At 50.1% G+C, this 20,925-nt stretch overlaps 3 protein-coding genes across 6 annotated transcripts in view; 2 read left to right on the top strand and 1 right to left on the bottom strand.

Annotated features, from left to right (window-relative positions):
• cyp4f3 (cytochrome P450, family 4, subfamily F, polypeptide 3) overlaps nucleotides 1-4,158 on the top strand; it is an 83,536-nt gene extending 79,378 nt beyond the window's left edge. For all 4 annotated transcript variants that reach the window (XM_072491260.1, XM_072491259.1, XM_072491258.1 and 1 more), the window contains one exon: nucleotides 3,627-4,158. In XM_072491260.1, coding sequence (XP_072347361.1) covers nucleotides 3,627-3,822 — 196 coding nt within the window. In that variant the 3' untranslated portion in view covers nucleotides 3,823-4,158. The remainder of the gene's footprint in view (nucleotides 1-3,626) is intronic.
• LOC140403402 (uncharacterized) overlaps nucleotides 1-20,925 on the top strand; it is a 960,939-nt gene that overhangs the window by 208,053 nt on the left and 731,961 nt on the right. The window lies entirely within an intron of this gene.
• LOC140403208 (patatin-like phospholipase domain-containing protein 6) overlaps nucleotides 20,709-20,925 on the bottom strand; it is a 198,380-nt gene continuing 198,163 nt past the window's right edge. Inside the window, exon 37 of the mRNA XM_072490961.1 lies at nucleotides 20,709-20,894. Within this exon, the coding sequence (XP_072347062.1) occupies nucleotides 20,709-20,894 (186 nt within the window). The remainder of the gene's footprint in view (nucleotides 20,895-20,925) is intronic.

The raw sequence follows: 20,925 nt of genomic DNA, 5'->3' as shown, positions 1-20,925 counted from the left end.
TTATCAGTAGCACTTTGCGAATACTGGAACTCAGCAGAAATTTGCAGTATAAACTCCTCGGGTGCCAAAAAGAATTGTTTTATTTGTAGTCGCTTGATTACAATTTGAAAGTCATTTAAAAGGCAATTCGTAGACAATTCGAAGCTTTCAGAGAATTACAGACATTATCTTTCTTTGCTTAGGCAGACAGCTCGAAAGTAACTTTTAAAAGGTCAAAGTCTGGCAATGAAACATGAAAAGAGAGAGAGAGCTAATCTTCAGCTAAACTCAAATTCAAAGTCAAAAGTGGACTAACATCACTGACACAGACTGTTAGACTGACAGAACCCCCAAACCTAACCTAAAATCTAAACACTAAAACAAAACTGGAGACTAGAATCAAAGGCAAAAACTGACTAAACTAACAGAAAGACAACACAGCACAACACACCTTCAAAGACAATAAAACCACAGACAACACACTAAAAACTAAACTTAACCTACAAAGGCAATACTCACAAAGACAACAAAACCCCAACCTGGCGGGGAGAAACTTTTTAGTTATACACTTTCATATCTGTCTTAAGTCATCTAATTACACCCCAATATAATCCTAATTGGTTTGGGTTAGACTCAAACACATTTGATTTGATGGCAAGCCGTCCATCTTCAATGTGCAACATCAGCTTTTCTGACCCAGCTGTTATCACCATTGTGAACAATGGTGCCTTCATGTTGCTGTGTATTCAATCCCTTGACCTTGACAATTAGCACAAGACAGTGTCAAATTATCTTGCAACTGTGCTTTTTTTAATGTCACACTGTCTTTGAAAATATGCATTTGCCAGAACAACGGACTTCAGTATAAGTGAATTATGCTGTATAAATGGGTATTAAAAACTGGGGCTCAACATTTATGCTTAAACAGCTATCTTTTACCTATACGAGTTGTATTTGAAATACTTGGCTTCTACAGGGGGGGGGGGGGGGGGGGGGGAGGTGGAGTATGCTTGCTGCTAATAGCCCCTGCCTTCCTTAGCTCTACATAGCACTCTGATGCCAGGTTAGTCCTAAAAACCTAGCTGAGAAGTGCAGGTTACTGCATGACATATAACACACATTGACCTCAGGATTAAAATGTGGTCGAATTTAACCTGGCGAGAGTAGAGTGGCTGGTCTAGCACAGGGAGGGAACGTATTGGAGAGTGAGACAGAATTCCAGCAGCCCTGTAGGCATTCAACCCCTCGAGTCTATCCCACCAATTGCATACGGCCTAAATCCATCTTATGGCTGTGCATCCTTAACTCCCCTTTACCTGATGATAATCTCTCAATTCTAACTTTTAAAACTCCCACTTGCCCGGCGGGTTCGACAGTGAGTGCTACAGCCAACACCTGCTTGTGAGGTAGTGCTTCATAACATTGGCAACAGCTCACCACCACCTTCTCAAGGGCAATTGGGGTTGGACAATAAATGCTGGTCGAGCTATCGACACCCACATTGCATGAATTAATTTTTTTAAATCACCTTTGACCAATCCCAATTGCCCTTGAGAAGGTGCAATACTTGGCTTCTACAGGGGGGGGGGGGGGTTATTCCTTAAAATAACCTAATTTTAAGGTTATTCCCATTCATCCCAGACCCTCCCACTGGAGGAAATATGGTCTCTCCATCCACACTTGTCAACCATTTTAACCATCTTAAAATGGGGAGGGGGTAGCGTAGTGGTATTGTCACTCCAGGTAATGCTTTGGGGACCTGGGCTTTTTAAATAATCTTTATTATTGTCACAATTCGGCTGACATTAACACTGCAATGAAGTTACTGTGAAAATCCCCTAGTCGCCACATTCCGGCGCCTGTTTGGGTACACAGAGGGAGAATTCAGAATGTCCAATTCACCCAACAAGCACGTCTTTCGGGACTGGTGGATGGAAACCGGAGCACCCGGAGGAAACCCACGCAGACACGAGGAGAACGTGCAGACTCCACAGAGACAGTGACCCAAGCCAGGAATCGAACCTGGGACCCCGGTGCTGTGAATCAGCAGTGCTAACCACTTTGCTGCCCATTTTGAATCCTACCACAGAAAATGGTAACGTTTGAATTCAATAAAAATCTGAAATTAACAGTCTAACGATGATCATCATTAGCTTGGCGTAAAAACCCATCTGGTTCAGCAACGTCCTTCCTTTCGGGAAGGAAGTCTGCCGTCCTTACCAGGCTCCACAGCAAAATAGGTCGCCTCTTAACCACCCCTCTGAAACAAGCTACCCAGTTCATGGGCAATGAATGAATAAAGAGGAAAATACCTCCGCCAGATCACTGCGTAATCTTCGCCACAAGCCTAGTCTACGCACCCTCCCCCCCTTAATTTAACCGAGTTTCTTAATGTGGATCGAGTTACAATTGGTAAGTACGAGTGTTATGGGCCAGGATTTAGCGAACCCCAAAGTGTATCATGGAGTTCACCTGACCCACAACTTTTACTAGATTGTGGTATGGGGAGCACACGGCCCACTCTACAGGTGTGGGACAGCAGAAATGGAAAAGTGTTTTTTAAAGCAAAACAATATTTATTCTATGAACTCAAGTTAACCTTTTAAAAACATAGTGAACATCTTAGCAACCATCAATTCAAATACAACCCCCAAAGAATACAACACTAAGTAATCCTTAATAAATTCCCAAACAACATCCAGAAGACTTTAAAAAACTTTTAACAGAAGCACATCAGGTTAAAATTCACCACTGAGAACAGTTATCTGTGTGATTTCCCCAAATGATCAAGAGATAGTCTTTACATGGCAGCGAGAACGACATTACACCTCCTGCGGCTGATTGCAGCTCCAACACTGAAATGAAACCAAAAAAACAGACACACCCAAGCTTTTCTCAAAGTGAAAGTAAAAAGCAGAGCTCAGCTCAGCTCCACCCACACTCTGACATTACTGCAGTAACGTGAGCAGACAAACATTTCTTAAAGTGACATTCTCATGACACCTCCCCCCAAGAAAAAAAACCCCCATCAACTTCAAGATGGTTTCATTTTTCATCTTTTCACTGTCCTTTAAGAAATGCAGACAGTAAATATACTTTTTTTGTTTCAAAAAACACCACACACAAACAGGTATAATAATATAGTCCATTTTTTTTTTGTTCTTCTTCTTCCGACTGAACCTGCTTCCGTCCATCACATTCGTGACAAAGCATCGTCTATCACGTTTTCTCGTCCTGCCACATGTACTATTTTAAAATGAAATGGCTGTAACAATAAACTCCAGCCTTGGATTGTTATTCCGTAATCGCTCCAAAAACATCAACGGATTATGATCAGTATATATAAAAGTGTCAGATGGATTGCTGGCCACAAATGTGACAATGTTGCAAAGCCAGCACCAAACTCAAAGTCTCCTTCTCAATCGTTGAATACTTTTTCTGGTGAGAATTCAATTGCTTTGAAAAATAACCAATAGGTTGGTCTAGCCCTTCGTCGTCGTCGACAGCCACTTTGAATGGTTTTGTATAATTTGCATGGTAAAGTGATATTCTCATGACACGAAGAAATGGGACGGGGGGGGGGGTCAGAATGTCTGTTGATTGGAATGGTAACCAACTCTTCTCCCCGCCCCCCCTCTTTTGTTCAGGAATTGCATTGGGCAGAACTTCGCCCTGTCTGAGATGAAGGTGGCAGTGGCGCTAACTCTGCACCGCTACAGGTTATCGCTCGACACGTCGCGGGAGGTGCGGCGGAAACCCGAGCTGATACTCCGGACCGAGAAGGGTATCTGGCTGAAGCTGGAGCCGCTGCCAGGGCGGCAGGTCTGCCCAGGATCGCCATAAAGGAAGGGAAAGCGGGAGAGAAAATGAGAGATAGAGGGGGTGGGGACTGAAATAGTTTTTATTTAAAAACCCAACTCTCAACCAGTGCGGCTGTGAAATGGTATCGCCTGCATTCTAAAGGAGAGGGAGCTTTTGTTTTATGCTCAGATTCCCAGGGTGTTTGCGCAGCTTTGGATTGAAACACTTACTAAAAGCACACAAGCTCGTTCTGCAACCGGTTAAACGCCGCGGCCACTTGTTTCAAAAGCTTGCTCTTCAAGTGCAGTAATTGGACTAAATTAATACAATTAATACTAATTGTAAACCCTGTCGAATTGAATAAAGGAAATGATGAAATACTCTCCCCTGCGTCAATTATTTATCCAGTTTTCTCATTTACATCTTCGCTGCCACCTTTGAAATGAGGAGGAAATTAGGCTGTGCGTAGGACACAGCGGTGCTAGTATTAGTTCTGTGCAAAGCTTCAGGGCCTCTGGTTAACAACCCACAAAAACGAAACAGCAGTGTAAAGACGATTTCTTGAGGTGTGGTTTTTGCATCAATGCAAGACCCATGTGTGTTATAGAACATAGAACGATACAGCGCAGTACAGGCCCTTCGGCCCACGATGTTGCACCGACATGGGAAGTCAAAAAACAAAAGCCATCTAACCTACTCTATGCCATTATCATCCATATGGTTATCCAATAAACTTTTAAATGCCCTCAATGTTGGCGAGTTCACTACTGTTGCAGGTAGGGCATTCCACGGCCTCACTACTCTTTGCGTAAAGAACCTACCTCTGACCTCTGTCCTATATCTATTACCCCTCAGTTTAAGGCTATGTCCCCTCGTGCTAGCCATTTCCATCCACGGGAGAAGGCTCTCACTGTCCACCCTATCTAACCCTCTGATCATTTTGTATGCCTCTATTAAGTCTCGATCATTTTGTATGCCTCTATTAAGTCTCCTCTTAACCTTCTTCTCTAAGTCCATCAGCCTTTCCTCATAAGATTTTCCCTCCATACCAGGCAACATCCTGGTAAATCTCCTCTGCATCCGTTCCAAAGCTTCCACGTCCTTCCTATAATGGTGACCAGAACTGTACGCAATACTCCAAATGCGGCCGTACCAGAGTTTTGTACAACTGCAACATGACCTCATGACTCCGGAACTCAATCCCTCTACCAATAAAGGCCAACACACCATAGGCCTTCTTCACAACCCTATCAACCTGGGTGGCAACTTTCAGGGATCCATGTACATGGACACCGAGATCCCTCTGCTCATCCACACTTCCAAGAACTTTACCATTAGCCAAATATTCCGCATTCCTGTTATTCCTTCCAAAGTGAATCACCTCACACTCTACGTTAAACTCCATTTGCCACCTCTCAGCCCAGCTCTGCAGCTTATCTATGTCCCTCTGTAACCTGCAACATCCCTCCGCACTGTCGACAACACCGCCGACTTTAGTGTCATCTGCAAATTTACTCACCCACCCTTCTGCGCCCTCCTCTGGGTCATTTATAAAAATGACAAACAGCAACGGCCCCAGAACAGATCCTTGTGGTACGCCACTTTTAACTGAACTCCATTCTGAACATTTCCCATCAACCACCACCCTCTGTCTTCTTTCAGCTACCCAATTTCTGATCCACATCTCTAAATCACCCTCAATCCCCAGCCTCCGTATTTTCTGCAATAGCCTACCGTGGGGAACCTTATCAAACGCTTTACTGAAATCCATATACACCAACTGCTCTACCCTCGTCTACCTGTTCAGTCACCTTCTCAAAGAACTCGATAAGGTTTGTGAGGCATGACCTACCCTTCACAAAGCCATGCTGACTATCCCTAATCATATTATTCCTATCTAGATGATTATAAATCTTGTCTCTTATAATCCCCTCCAAGACTTTACCCACAACAAACGTGAGGCTCACCGGTCTATAGTTGACGGGGTTGTCTCTACTCCCCTTCTTGAACAAAGGAACCACATTTGCTATCCTCCAGTCCTCTGGCACTATTCCTGTAGCCAATGATGACATAAAAATCAAAGCCAAAGGCTCAGCAATCTCTTCCCTGGCTTCCCAGAGAATCCTAGGATAAATCCCATCAGGCCCTGGGGACTTATCTATTTTCAGCCTGTCCAGAATTGCCAACACCTCTTCCCTACGTACCTCAATGCCATCTATTCTAATAGCCTGGGTCTCAGCATTCTCCTCCACAACATTCTCTTTTTCCTGAGAGAATACTGACGAAAAATATTCATTTAGTATCTCGCCTATCTCTTCAGACTCCACACACAACTTCCCATCCCTGTCCTTGACTGGCCCTACTCTTACCCTAGTCATTCTTTTATTCCTGACATACCTATAGAAAGCTTTTGGGTTTTCCTTGATCCTACCTGCCAAATACTTCTCATGTCCCCTCCTTGCTTGTCTTAGCTCTCTCTTTAGATCCTTCCTCGCTACCTTGTAACTATCAAGCGCCCCAACTGAAACTTAACACCTCATCTTCACATAGGCCTCCTTCTTTGGTAAACCACGGCCCCCTCGCTCGACACCTTCCTCCCTGCCTGACCGGTACGTACTTATCAAGAACACGCAGTAGCTGTTCCTTGAACAAGCTCCACATATCCAGTGTGCCCAATACTTGCAGCCTACTTCTCCAACCTAACCCGCCCCCCCCCCCCCCCCAAAGTCATGTCTAATGGCATCATAATTGCCCTTCCCCCAGCTATAACTCTTGCCCTGCGGGGTATACTTATCCCTTTCCATCACAAACGTAAACGTCACCGAATTGTGGTCACTGTCCCCAAAGTGCTCACCTACCTCCAAATCTAACACCTGGCCTGGTTCATTACCCAAATCCAATGTGGCCTCGCCTCTTGTTGGCCTGTCAACATATTGTGTCAGGAAACCCTCCTGCCAAAGAGGGTTTGTACAAGGAGGATGATTGTACAAAGAACGACCCATCTAATGTACTCGAACTATATCTTTTCCAGTCAATATTTGGAAAGTTAAAGTCTCCCATAATAACTACCCTGTTACTTTTGCTCTTATCCAGAATCATCTTCGCCATCCTTTCCTCTACATCCCTAAAACTATTTGGAGGCCTATAGAAAACTCCCAACAGGGTGACCTCTCCTTTCCTGTTTCTAACCTCAGCCCATACTACCTCGGAAGAAGAGTCCCCATCTAGCATCCTCTCCGCCACCGTAATACTGTTCTTGACTAGCAGCGCCACACCTCCCCCTCTTTTGCCTCCTTCTCTGAGCTTACTAAAACACCTAAACCCCGGAACCTGCAACAACCATTCCTGTCCCTGCTCTATCCATGTCTCCGAATTGGCCACAACATAAAAGTCCCAGGTACCAACCCATGCTGCCAGTTCCCCTACCTTATTTCGTATACTGGCATTGAAGTAGACACACTTCAGACCACCTACCTGCACACTGGCCCCCTCCTGCGAAGTCAAATCTGTGCTCCTGACCTCTATACTCTCAATCTCCCGTACCCTAAAACTACAATCCAGCTTCCCATGCCCCTGCTGCATTAGTTTAAACCCCCCCAAAGAGCACTAACAAATCTCCCCCCCAGGATATTTGTGCCCCTCAGGTTCAGATGTAGACCATCCTTTCTGTAGAGGTCCCACCATCCCCAGAAAGAGCCCCAATTATCCAGAAATCTGAATCCCTCCCGCCTGCACCATCCCTGTAGCCACGTGTTTAATTGCTCTCTCTCCCTATTCCTCATCTCATTATCACGTGGCACGGGCAACAACCCAGAGATAACAACTCTGTTTGTTCTCGTTCTGAGCTTCCATCCTAGCTCCCTGAAAGCCTGCCTGACATCCTTGTCCCCTTTCCTACCTATGTCGTTAGTGCCAATGTGGACCACGACTTGGGGCTGCTCCCCCTCCCCCTTAAGGACCCGGAAAACACGATCCGAGACATCACGTACCCTTGCACCTGGGAGGCAACATACCAAACGTGAGTCTCTCTCGCTCCCACAAACTCTCTTATCTGTGCCCCTGACTATCGAGTCCCCAATTACTAATGCTCTGCTCCTCTCCCCCCTTCCCTTCTGAGCAACAGGGACAGACTCCGTGCCAGAGGCCCATACCCCATGGCTTACCCCTGGTAAGTCCCCCCCCCCAACAAGTATCCAAAGCGGTATACTTGTTACTCAGGGGAACGACCGCAGGGGATCCCTGCACTGACTGCTTCTTCCCAGTCCCTCTTACAGTTACCCATCTATCTCCAATCTTTGGTGTAACTAATTCCCTGAAGCTGCTATCTATGATCCCCTCTGCCTCCCGAATGATCTGCAGTTCATCCAACTCCAGCTTCAGTTCCCTAACTCGGTCTTGGAGGAGCTGGAGATGGCTGCACTTCCTGCAGGTAAAATCAGCAGGGACACTAACGGCATCCCTCACCTCAAACATCCTGCAGGAGGAACATTGCACTCCCTTCCCTGCCATCCCTCTAACTTCCAACCAAGATCTGGTTAATAAATAAATCAAAAAAAATAAAAATAATAATATAATATGGCACTTACCTCACACCAATGGGTCTTATTATTAGGTTAGAGGAGGAGGGCGGGTGGGAGACACTACACGTGTAGTGTCTCGGGTTTCCTCTCCACCAGAATTCATTGGACCGGGGGGGGGGGGGGGGGGGGAACTTCCCAGAAGTCCGCGGGTCGAACTTCCGAAATTCTAAGGGCTGCTCCTGCAAGGTAAGTGTTTTTAAAGCTAATACTCACCTCCCGACAGGCCCCTGCACTCAGAGATGCAGGGAAGAGCTGGCAAATGGATTGAAGTTGCACATTTTGAAAGAGACGTGGTGGGTGAAAAGTTCGTAAGAGGGCGAGACTTCAGAGTCAGTTATTAACTTAGAGCTGACTCCCAATAAAAATACTACACTGCTGTACCTGACCTGTGACCGCACATTAAAACACGGCAAACGGCTGTCAGCATTCTGGAGTACCATCTCCCCAGTGCTAAGTAAAATGAGTAGTTTGTTATTATTGTTCTTCATGGCGACCTTTATGTGCGAGGGTGGATTTTCCACTCTCGCCAAGATGAAGACGGTACAAAGGAACCGGCTGAAGTCTGTACCTGATATACGCATTGCCCTCTCCTCCTGTGAACCTGATTGGAGTGAGATCGTGAGGACCAATCAGTCGCCCCATTTACATTAAAGGTAAGCAAACGTGGCATGTGTCACGAACGTCGACCGAGGTGGTTGACCGCCGTGGGTCCCGAAGGTCAGCCAGTTGGCAAAAGTGGGTCCTGGGGGAAAAAAGTTTGAAAAGCACTGCACTGTGGGACCCAGATGCGCTTGCAGAAGCTCGAGAGCCCGGGATATTGTGGCCAACCGCAGTCTCACATTTCTACAAAACACTGGATGGAATCTTAAGAGCATTCCGGCCTCTTTCGCCTCCTGCACTCCCGGCTCGTCCACTGCTCCAAATATTGCTAGCCCCCAGCTTGGCTTGACCCGGACTTTCACCACCTGAGATATTGGTCCCGCCACTCCTCTCCAGAACCCCTCCAGTGCCGGGCATGACCAAAACATATGGACATGGTTCGCCGGACTTCCTGAGCACCTCCCACATCTGTCCTCCACCCCAAAGAACCTACTCAGTCTTGCCCCCATCATATGTGCTCTATGAACCACCTTAAATTGTATCAGGCACACAAGCCTGGCACACGAAGAGGAATTAACCATACTTAGGGCATCAGCCCATAGCCCCTCCTCAATCTCCTCCCCCAACTCCTCCTCCCATTTACCTTTCAGCTCCTCTACCAAAGCCTCCCCCTCTTCTTTCATCTCCTGGTATATCGCCGACACCTTGCCCTCTCCGATCCATACGCCCAAAATCACCCTATCTTGAATCCCCTGTGCCGGGAGTAGCAGAAATTCCCTCACCTGCCGTCTCACAAACGCCCTCACTTGCATGTACCTGAAAGCGTTTCCCGGGGGTAGCCCAAACTTCTCCTCCAGCCCCCCTAGGCTCGCAAACGTCCCGCCAATGAACAGGTCCCCTATTCTTCTAATCCCTGCCCGATGCCAGCTCTGAAACCCCCCCGTCCATCCTTCCTGGGACAAACCGATGGTTCTCTCTGATTGGGCACCACACCGAGGCTCCCGTCGCACCCCTGTGCCATCTCCACTGCCCCCAGATCTTTAGCGTTGCCGCCACCACTGGGCTTGTGGTGTACCTTGTCGACGAGAGCAGCAGCGGTGCCATCACCAGCGCCCCCAGGCTCGTTCCTTTGCAGGACGCCATCTCCAACCTCTTCCACGCCGCCCCCTCTCCCTCCATCACCCACTTACAGATCATTGCCACGTTGGCTGCCCAGTAGTGACCAGCCAAATTCGGCAACGCCAACCCTCCTCTATCTCTGCTACGCTCCAGGAACCCCCTCCTTACCCGCGGGGTCTTGCTCGCCCACACAAATCCCATAATGCTCCTGCTTACCCTCTTAAAGAAGGCCTTAGTAATCACCATTGGGAGGCATTGGAATACAAAAAGAAATCTCGGGAGGACCACCATTTTAACCGACTGTACCCTACCCGCCAACGAGAGTGGCAACATGTCCCACCTTTTAAAATCCTCCTCCATCTGTTCCACCAACCGCGCCAAATTAAGTTTGTGCAGTGCCCCCCAGCTCCCAGCTACCTGAATCCCCAAGAATCGAAAGCTCCTTTCCGACCTCCTCAACGGTAGGTCGTCTATCCCTCTTCCCTGATCCCCCGGATGGATCACAAAGAGCTCACTCTTTCCCACATTGAGCTTATAGCCCAAAAAATCTCCAAACTCCCGTAGGATCTGCATTACCGCAACCATCCCCTCCACTGGATCCGTCACATACAGCAACAGGTCGTCTGCGTACAGCGACACTCGATGTTCCTCTCCCCCTCGAACCACCCCCTTCCATTTCCCCGACTCCCTTAACGCCATGGCCAAAGGTTCAATTGCTAATGCAAACAGCAGAGGGGACAGGGGGCACCCCTGCCTCATCCCTCGGTGCAGCCGGAAATACTCCGACCTCCGCCGGTTCGTGACCACACTCGCCACCGGGGCTTTATACAGGAGCCTAACCCAACTAATAAACCCTCCCCCGAACCTAAACCTCCTCAACACTTCCCAGAGATACTCCCACTCTACCCGATCAAAGGCCTTCTCCGCGTCCATGGCTGTCACTATCTCCGCTTCTCCCTCCACCGATGGCATCATTATCACATTAAGGAGTCTTCGCATATTAGTATTTAACTGCCTACCCTTTACGAATCCCGTCTGGTCCTCGTGAATCACCCCCGGGACACAGTCCTCAATCCTCATGGCCAACATTTTTGCCAGCAACTTAGCATCTACATTAAGGAGCGAGATCGGTCTATACGACCCACATTGCAGTGGGTCCTTATCCCGCTTCAAGATCAAAGAGATCGTCGCCTCCGACATTGTCGGGGACAGGGTCCCCCCCTCCCTTGCTTCATTGAAGGTCCTTACCAGCAACGGGGCTAACAGGTCTACATACTTCCTATAAAACTCCACCGGGAACCAATCCGGTCCCGGGGCCTTCCCCGCCTACATGCTCCCCAGTCCTTTAACCAGCTCCTCCACCCCAATTGGCGCCCCTAAACCAGCCACCTCCTGGTCCTCCACCTTTGGGAACCTCAATTGGTCCAAGAATCGTCGCATCCCCTCTTTTCCCCCTGGGGGCTGGGACCTATACAGTTCCTCGTAAAAGGCCTTAAAAGCCTCATTCACTTTCCCCGCACTCTGCACCGTAGTTCCCCTGCCATCTTTGACTCCGCCTATTTCCCTCGCTGCCATCCTCTTACGGAGCTGATGTGCCAGCATCCGGCTCGCCTTCTCCCCATATTCATATATCGCCCCCTGTGCCTTCCTCCACTGTGCCTCTGCCATCCCTGTGGTCAACAGGTCGAACTCTGTCTGGAGACTTTGTCATCAGGAGCCTCTGCATAGCTCCTGTCCACCCTTAAAATCTCCCCCACTAACCTCTCCCTTTCCCTGCCCTCTCTCTCTCCTATGAGCCCTGATGGAGATTAACTCTCCCCTGATCACCACCTTCAGCGCCTCACATACTACTCCCACCTGCACCTCCCCGTTGTCGTTGGCCTCCAGATACCTTTCAATACACCCCCGCACCCTCCCGCACACTTCGTCTGCCAGCAGTCCCACATCCAACCTCAATGGGCGTTGGTCCCTCTCCTCCCCCAACTCCAGCTCCACCCAGTGCGGGGCGTGGTCTGAAATGGCTATGGCCGAATACTCCGTTCCCTCCACTTTCGGGATCAATGCCCTGCCCAGAACAAAAAAATCTATCTGGGAGTAGGCCTTATGTACATGGGAGAAAAAAGAAATTTCTCTGGCCAAAGGCCTGGCAAATCTCCACTCCCCCCATCTGGTCCATAAACCCCCTAAGGACCTTGGCCGCAGCCGGCCTTTTCCCCGTCCTAGATCTGGAGCGATCTAATGCTGGGTCCAGCACCGTGTTAAAATCCCCACCCATTATCAAGCTCCCTACCTCCAGGTCTGGAATACGCCCCAACATCCGTTTCATGAATCCAGCATCGTCCCAGTTTGGGGCGTATACATTTACCAATACCACCTCCGTCCCCTGCAACCTACCGCTCACCATCACGTATCGGCCTCCATTGTCCGCTATTATGTCCTTGGCCTCAAACGACACCCGCTTTCCCACCAGTATTGCCACCCCTCTATTCTTCGCATCCAGCCCCGAATGGAACACCTGTCCCACCCATCCTTTCCTTAACCTGGCCTGGTCTGCCACCTTCAGATGTGTCTCCTGAAGCATGACCACATCTGCCTTCAGTCCCTTTAGGTGCGCGAACACTCGGGCCCTCTTAACCGGCCCATTTAGGCCTCTCACATTCCACGTGATCAGCAGGACTGGGGGGTTACACTACCCCCCCCCCCCCCCCCACCGCCGCCTAGCCATCTCCTAGCTTAGGCCAGTCCCGTGCTTGCGCCTCCCACACCCTCCAGTCCCCCAGGCGGGGAACCCCCGCCCCGACCACCTCTTCCATTTTCAGTTCCCCCTCGGACAGTGCAGCAGCAACCCTGGAATCCACCCCCCCCTCCCCCCGCTAGATCCACATCTAGCTCTTTTGCTCCCCCCATATTACTTCCGAGAGTCAGCTGACTTCTGCTGACCCCGGCTTCCCCCGCCTTCCCATTGATCTCCCAGTGTGGAAGTCTCTCCTCCTCCTTGTCTTCCTCCATCCCCCCCCCCCTTTTGGCGCGGGAAAAAGCCCGCACTTTCCTGAACCAGCCCAGCCCCCTGTGGCGCAGCTCCTGTTGCGGCCATTATCCCAGCTCTCTCATCCCAGAGTCTCACCTCCCTCCAGGACCGACGCCCACATTCCCCATCATCATCATCTCGTCTACAGAAAAAAAAAGGGGGAAATTTTAGGAATATGAACCAGAACTCTACCCACATCCCCATCCATCATCCCACCCATGAATTATTCTTTACCCATATTTACAACCCCATATACAACCAACATCTCCCCCCACAACCACATCCCCTCAGTTCGAGTCCAGTTTTTCCGTCTGTATAAAGGTCCAAGCCTCTTCTGGCGTTTCTAAATAATGGTGTCGGTCCTGATAAGTGACCCACAGTCGCGCAGGCTGCAGCATGCCGAACCTGACTCTTTTTTTAGGCAGCACCGCCTTGGCCCGATTGAAGCCAGCTCTCCTCCTCGCCACCTCCGCGCTCCAATCCTGGTAAACTCAGATCACCGCGTTCTCCCATCTACTGCTCCGCACCTTCTTGGCCCATCTCAGCACACTTTCTTTGTCCGCAAAGTGATGGAACCTTGCCACTATCGCCCTTGACAGCTCATCAGCCTTGGGTCTCCTCGCCAGGACCCGGTGAGCCCCTTCCAGCTCCAGGGGGGTCGGAGAGGCCTCCGCACCCATCAGCGCTTGGAGCATCGTACTCACATACGCCCCGGCATCAGCTCCCTCCACTCCTTCGGGAAGACCCAGAATCCGGAGGTTCTTCCTCCTCGACCTGTTCTCCAGGAGCTCAATTCTCTCGGCCCACCTCCTGTGCACCGCCTCGTGCGCCTCCACTTTTACCGCCAGGCCCAGGATCTCGTCCTCGTTGTCATTCATTTTATCTTTCACCTCACGAAGCTCCACCGCCTGCGTCTTCTGGGTCTCCCTCAGCCCCTCGATCGCCAACAGCATTGGCGCCAGCACCTCCTTTTTCAGCTCCTCCACACAGCGCCTGAGGAACTCCTGCTGGTCCGGCCCCCACGCTGCTCGCTCTCCACTCTCCTGCATTTCCCCCCTCGATTTTGCCACTGCTCCAGAGTCTCTATTTTCGCCAGAGGATCTCGGTGATTCCACCGCTGATCTCGGCCATATATCGTAAAGGGGGACCTTACTGCACCTTCCCACACGGGATCAATTCATAAAAGTTCCATTGGCTCTCCTCTGGAGAGCCCGAAAGTCCGTTGTCGTGGGAGCTGCCGAAAAGTGCGGCTTAGCTCCGCATCGCCGCAACCGGAAGCCAGCTTCCAAGAGACTTAACACCTTTAAACAGCATCACGTCAGGTTAAAGGATATATATCTTTTCTGTAGAATGGCAGAGATATATTAGCTTGGTGACTTCAGCTCCAGCACCTTGCTTTCTTCCTGCAAACTCTCTGGACACACACAGACACACCCAAGCTGCTTTCTCAAACTGGCTTTCTACTTTTAAACTGCTCTCAGCAAAACCAGCCAGGCACTTTTCAAACTGATTTTTAAACTGAAACTAAAAACCTGCAAAATGGCTGACCTAAAGCCCAGCCCCACCCATTCTGACATCACTGTTTTCTTAAAGGTACATTGCTTACCCATCCATTTCTTAAAGGCACTCTTGCATGACAACGTCTTTGGACTGTGGGACGAAACCGGAGCACCCGGAGGAAATCCACGAGACACGGGGAGAACGTGCAGACTCCGCACAGACAGTGTCCCAGTGGGGAATCGAACCTGGGACCGTGGCTCTTCGAGAGTTGCCACATTGTCAAGGCTCAGAAAACCTCCTGTACACCAAGAAGGTGCAAGAACACACATATACAATCCACACGTCTACAAATTAGTGGATGAAGATCATGTATCGCAAGTTCGAGCAGCACGCAAATGCCGATGCTTTATCACGATGGCCGTTACAAGTCAGGCACAATCCTGAAGAACATTTTGTCATTATTTTGTATTTCCCGCTCGTGGATAGTGTACCTGTGACTTTATCTCAAGTTCAAAGATACGCAAGAACCAATCCAGTGATGGGGGAAGGTTATGGATTTGGTCCAAAAAGAAATGCTGTCAGGTGTTCATAGGAAAAATCCAGACCAAAAGCCCTACATCATACAAAGACTTGAGTTGACAGTGCCGAGTGGAGTTCTATTGTGGGGAATCCACGTGGTTACTCCTTCGTGCTTACGAAGTAGAGTCCTTGACCAACTGCACGAGGGACATCCTAGTGTGGTAAGGATGAAGGAATTGGTGCGGTTATTTTTAGTGGCCAGGGTTAGATGCTCAAATTGAAGGGAAAGTTGGGCAATGGAAATCTTGTGCAAAAACTAAGGAACGTTCCACCATTCCATCCGAGGGAATGGCCGAATCAGCCACGGCAGAGAATGCAGAATCGATGATGCTGGTCCACTGGAGGGTCACATGTTCTTTGTGATTGTGGACATGTACTAGAAATGGCCAAAAGTCATGATAACCGTAGAATCCTCAGTGCAGACGGAGGCCATTCGGCCTATCGAGTCTTCACCGACCCTCTGAAATGGCACACTACCTACCTAGTCCCACTATCCCGTCCTATCCGTGACTCCACCGCACCTTTTGGTTTGGATACTAAGGGGCAATTGATCATGGCCAATGCACCTAACCTGCACATCTTTGGACTGCGGGAGGAAACCAGAGCACCCGGAGGAAACCCACGCAGACATGGGGAGAAAGTGCGAACACAATCAGCAGAATTGAACGGGGGTCCCTGGCGCTGAGGCAGCAGTGTGCCACCGTGCCACCCGTAACGAAGTAATCGATGGCGGAACAGTCCATTTAAAAACTCAACAAAATATTCGCAACACTTGGAACACCGGAGCAGCTTGTCAGCGATAAGGGTACACCATTTACTTCACAGGAGTTTGAGGACTACCTGAAAGGCAACGGTATACACCAAATCAATTCAGCTCCAGCTCAGCCAGCAAAATGGATTGCCCAAAGGTTTTGTGCAGACATTAAAACATTGAATCAAAGCATCGAAGGACCCGAGACATTATCAAGAAGGGTTAACAAATGTCTAATATCGGTTCATGCTACCATGCAAAGTTCACCGACAATGCTGTTGTTCAAGAGGAAACTACGAAGTTTTATTTGTTAACTCCACCTGATACTTCAGAGAATGTCAAATGACAACAAATTGCTAAGAGGGCGAAAGTCTCTAAAAGATGAATACTCAACCAGAGAGTGTGTTAGCTAGAAGCTACACCCTCAACGATAAATCGGTGCCAGCTATGACCCTGGTGAAGACAGGTCCAATATCATACACCGTACAGATGGACAATGAAAGAGTTTGACAACGTCATTTTGATCAGTTACTTCCTGCACCAAGTGAGTTTGTAGAAACTTCTCAAGAGGCTCTACCTGCCTTTAGAAGGTCTGGAGAGCTCTACTTTGGAATGGAGACCAGAGACAGTGACAAGCTCAGATTCAATTTCTGAGGACTTTTCATTACCTAATGACAGACACTGAAATAATTACTCAAGAAATACTATCTACGGAAAGGAATGAGGATACTTCCGAGGTCACAAGTAGCCAAGTTCAAGAACACCAAATTCTACTAAAAAGGAATAGACGGCCACCACAGAGACTGTTTTATTGAATCGTATGTGTGTAGAAATAACCTATCAGGGAATCTGCTGTATAAATGCTAATTGTTGTTGTTACACTAATGAAACAAAGGGGGAGGGATGATATGTATCTGGGAATACAATCTGCTGGTTTAGCGTCATGTGATGTGTAGTAACGTCAGCAGAGTGTTTGCGCGGGCTTTGGGCAGATCGCTATCTTTGGTTGTATGAACAACCTCCTTAATAAACCCCGTTGTGTTTTACAAGAATCCAGAGTGTGGGCACCTCTACAACTTTTCTCTTTGCGGCAAGAAAGAAATGCAACAAGTTGCAATGTTTACGGGGCTTTGTGGCTGGAGGAGTGCTTTCAGGGTGGATGCATCCCATTGTGTTGTGGACAATAACGCCAGCAGCGAGGGAGAGAGTTCAATGCTGTTGAAAGGGCAGCGAGATGGCTGAAACAGGGTTTGGGTTAAAGACACCATCAGCAAAAGACACACACACACACACACACACACAGAGGACAAGACAGAACGGGGTTGCAGTAAATAGATTCATAGTATTTAATACAATTATTTCCTTTAAATATTCACACCATCACATGATATTATGACATCTCCTATTAGTCAGTGATTCGTCATAATCGCCGACTAACTTTGGAAATAAATCTCATGTTAATCATTGCAAATGAAAAATCTACAAAAATGCACAGAATTATTTAACATCCATGATTGACGAGTGCAAATAGCAAGTTCAACGGGAAATTGCATTGTTAGTTCACTAGTGTTGGAGATGCAACAAACTCAACAGGCCGGCTGGTTTTGAGAAATGTCTGTGCGATGTTGCTGAGAACGTCCATTTAATTGGTTAGATCATAGAATTTACAGTACAGGAGGAGGCCATTCGGCCCATCGAGTCTGCACCGGCTCTTGGAAAGAGCACCCTACCCAAGGTCCACACCACCACCCTATCCCCATAACTCAGTAACCCCACCCAACACTAAGGGCAATTTTGGACACTATGGACAATTTAGTATGGCCAATCCACCTAACCCGCACATCTTTGGACTGTGGGAGGAAACCGGAGCACCCGGAGGAAACCCACGCACACACGGGGAGGATGTGCAGACTCCGCACAGACAGTGACCCAAGTCAGGAATCGAACCTGGGACCCTGGAGCTGTAAAGCAATTGTGCTATCCACAATTGGTTATATCCGGGCTCCAGCCACCGCCCAACCCCCCCCCCCCCCCCCCCGATCCACGTATGCTCCTCGTATAATCGAGCAGCCTCTGACTGGGGCAGCCAGCGGCCTGCACTAACCACCCAGTGAAATGGGAGCAGCACTCATAGGTGTCACAAGCCAATGCACCCCTCCCCAAGGTGACCATGGCACAGGCCTCGGGTAGTCCTACCCTCCCACCAGGGCAGTGCCAGCCGTAAGGGTGACTCTGTTGACCTTGTAATGAAAGTCCCAGGTTGTTTTTTTTGGTGCGAAAGGATCTGCAATGTCCTCACTGCTGAGTGACACCACCAAAGTGTATGAGCAATAATCTAACAGGATCCTACTCGTGGAGCGACCCACTGAAAAGATGGAACATTCAAACAGTAGTGTATTGACTGGGGACGACCAGCCATAATTATAAACCTGCCTCCACAAATCCAAGGACAGTTTCTGTACATTTGACCCTCACTGAAGCTCCGGCTAATTCTTCAGTGAAAGCATCCAGCAATGATTCAACCATCGCTCAGTAGAATTTAGCATCCCCCACCCAGTGGCCACCGCCTGGCAGGTTGGGAGTAACTCAGTGGCCACTGCGATGACCTGGAGTGATTTGGAACGGCCGCAGATCAGCTACCGGCCTCCCGATGCAATTGACAGTCAGGCAGTGTGACAGTCAGAGGTCCTGGTGTCTGGGAATGTGTTCCAGTTCCAGTCGCAGTACAGGTTGACATCTTGGGTTTTGTATTCTGCTCCTCGGGGCTGGTGAGGATGATAAATGTGTCAGCGGAGGACCAAGATTTTTGCTACTTGAACATCTCCCAATGGCAGAAAAGCCACGCTTGTCCTGGGCTAAGAGTCAGGCAGGGAGGTTAAAGGTGGATGACTGGCAGGAGCTGGAGAGGAAATTTAATAAAATAACATCTGCAGTGCGGCTGAAATCATGCAGAGTGTGGGGTTATAGCCCTGCCCATTCCCGCATCTCCAATATAATTCTTCCTTCCCCATTCCTGCCGTCCCATTACCACTCCTGCCTGATCACATTCCTGCACCCCCAGCCCACCCGTCACTCCCTCCTCCCCTGCCCACAAGTCACCCCCTCCTCCCCTGCCACTCCCCCCCACCCTCGTCACCCCCTCCTCCCCTGCCCACCAGTCACCCCTCCTCCCCTGCCCACCAGTCACCCCCCTCCTCCCCTGCCACTCCCCCCTCACCCCTGCCCACCCATCACCTCTTCACTTGCCCACCAGTCACCCCCTCCTCTGCCACCCTCCCCTGCCCACACGTCACCCCCCTCCTCCTCACCCATTCCTGTTAACCCTCCTCCACGGCCACTCCTGTCACCCCGCCCCTGCCCGCCCACACCCATCGCCTCCTCCCTCTCTCCTCCCCTTGCCTCGCCCCCTCCTCCCCGCCCACTCACTCGCCTCACCCACTCCTCCCTGCCCACTTCGCCTCGCCCCTTCCTCCCGCCCACTCGCCTCACCCCCCTCCTCTCCGCCCACTCCCCTCGCCCCCTCCTCCCCGCCCACTCGCCTCACCCCCTCCTCCTCCCCGCCCACTCGCCTCGACCCCTCCTCCCCGCCCACTTCGCCTCACCCCCTCCTCCTCCCCGCCCACTCGCCTCGACCCCTCCTCCCCGCCCACTCGCCTCACCCCCTCCTCTCCGCCCTCTCCCCTCGCCCCCTCCTCCCCGCCCACTTCGCTTCACCCCCTCCTCCTCCCCGCCCCACTTCGCCTCGACCCCTCCTCCCCGCCCACTTCGCCTCACCCCCTCCTCTCCGCCCACTCCCCTCGCCCCTCCTCCCCACCCACTTCGCCTCGCCCCCTTCTCCACGCCCACTCGCCTCACCCCTTCCTCCCCGCCCAACCCCCTCCTCCCCGCCCACTCCCCTCCTCCACACCCACTCCTGCCCAAAAGATTTCAACTGGTTGTTGCTAGGGGGTGAATTCCCTCGCTGTGAAGGGCCATCCTACCCTTTTGAGCCTAACTATCTGGCCCTCTAACACACGCCACATACAGAATTCACTTTCCTCACCCCTGTTCCAACAAAATGCTTTCACCCCAGACCTGAATCAGGACCTTTCCAGAGATTCACACTGGCAGCTTTACCAACCTCAGACAGATGGAGGCTGGCAGCTGCCAGCCCACTTGCTCCAACTCACTAGTCATGTTTGTTGGACGTTGCCCACCGCTCCCCCTCCTCGATCAGGTTGGTGCACAGCAGGCCAGCCATGCGTTCTCTCCTTTACCTTGCTGGCGTTTGAGCAGAGCTGCTGGAGTGGCAAGGTCGGCATACCTGCCAGTGAGACGGGAGAATTTAACCAGTTCAGCCCTGTCAGCGTGCGAGCGGTGTGGATCGGTGGGAGTGTCACTCCTCGGAGGGCAAGCAACCATAGATTATCAGAGAATTTACAGTGCAGAAGAAGGGCCATTCGGCCCATCGAGTCTGCACCGGCTCTTGGAAAGAGCACCCTACCAAGGTCAACACCTCCACCCTACCCCCATAACCCAGTAACCCCACCCAACACTAAGGGCAATTTTGGACACCAAGGGCAATTTATCACGGCCAATCCACCTAACCTGCACATCTTTGGACTGTGGGAGGAAACCGGAGCACCCGGAGGAAACCCACGCACACACGGGGAGGATGTGCAGACTCCGCACAGACAGTGACCCAAGCCGGAATCGAACCTGGGACCCTGGAGCTGTGAAGCAATTGTGCTATCCACAATGCTACCGTGCTGCCCCTAAACCAGATCGCAAATCACGCGAATCCGCACCAGGAATCTGCCTCGCCAAATAAAATCCAGTAAAAACACTTCACTCTCCGTCCGACTGATAAACGGAACATCACTCGCTCATCAAACCAAACAAAGCAGAACTTCGGAAAAGTCAACGGAATAAGGTGACCGTTTAAAGTCACAGGTTTAACGGCAGTGTAGGTGATTTGCTACAAAGCAATAAATTATCAAAATTAAATC

The sequence above is a fragment of the Scyliorhinus torazame genome, chromosome 27, assembly GCF_047496885.1.
Source record: "Scyliorhinus torazame isolate Kashiwa2021f chromosome 27, sScyTor2.1, whole genome shotgun sequence".
In the NCBI taxonomy this organism is placed as follows: Eukaryota; Metazoa; Chordata; class Chondrichthyes; order Carcharhiniformes; family Scyliorhinidae; genus Scyliorhinus; species Scyliorhinus torazame.
This window is presented reverse-complemented; position numbering and strand designations above follow the sequence as displayed.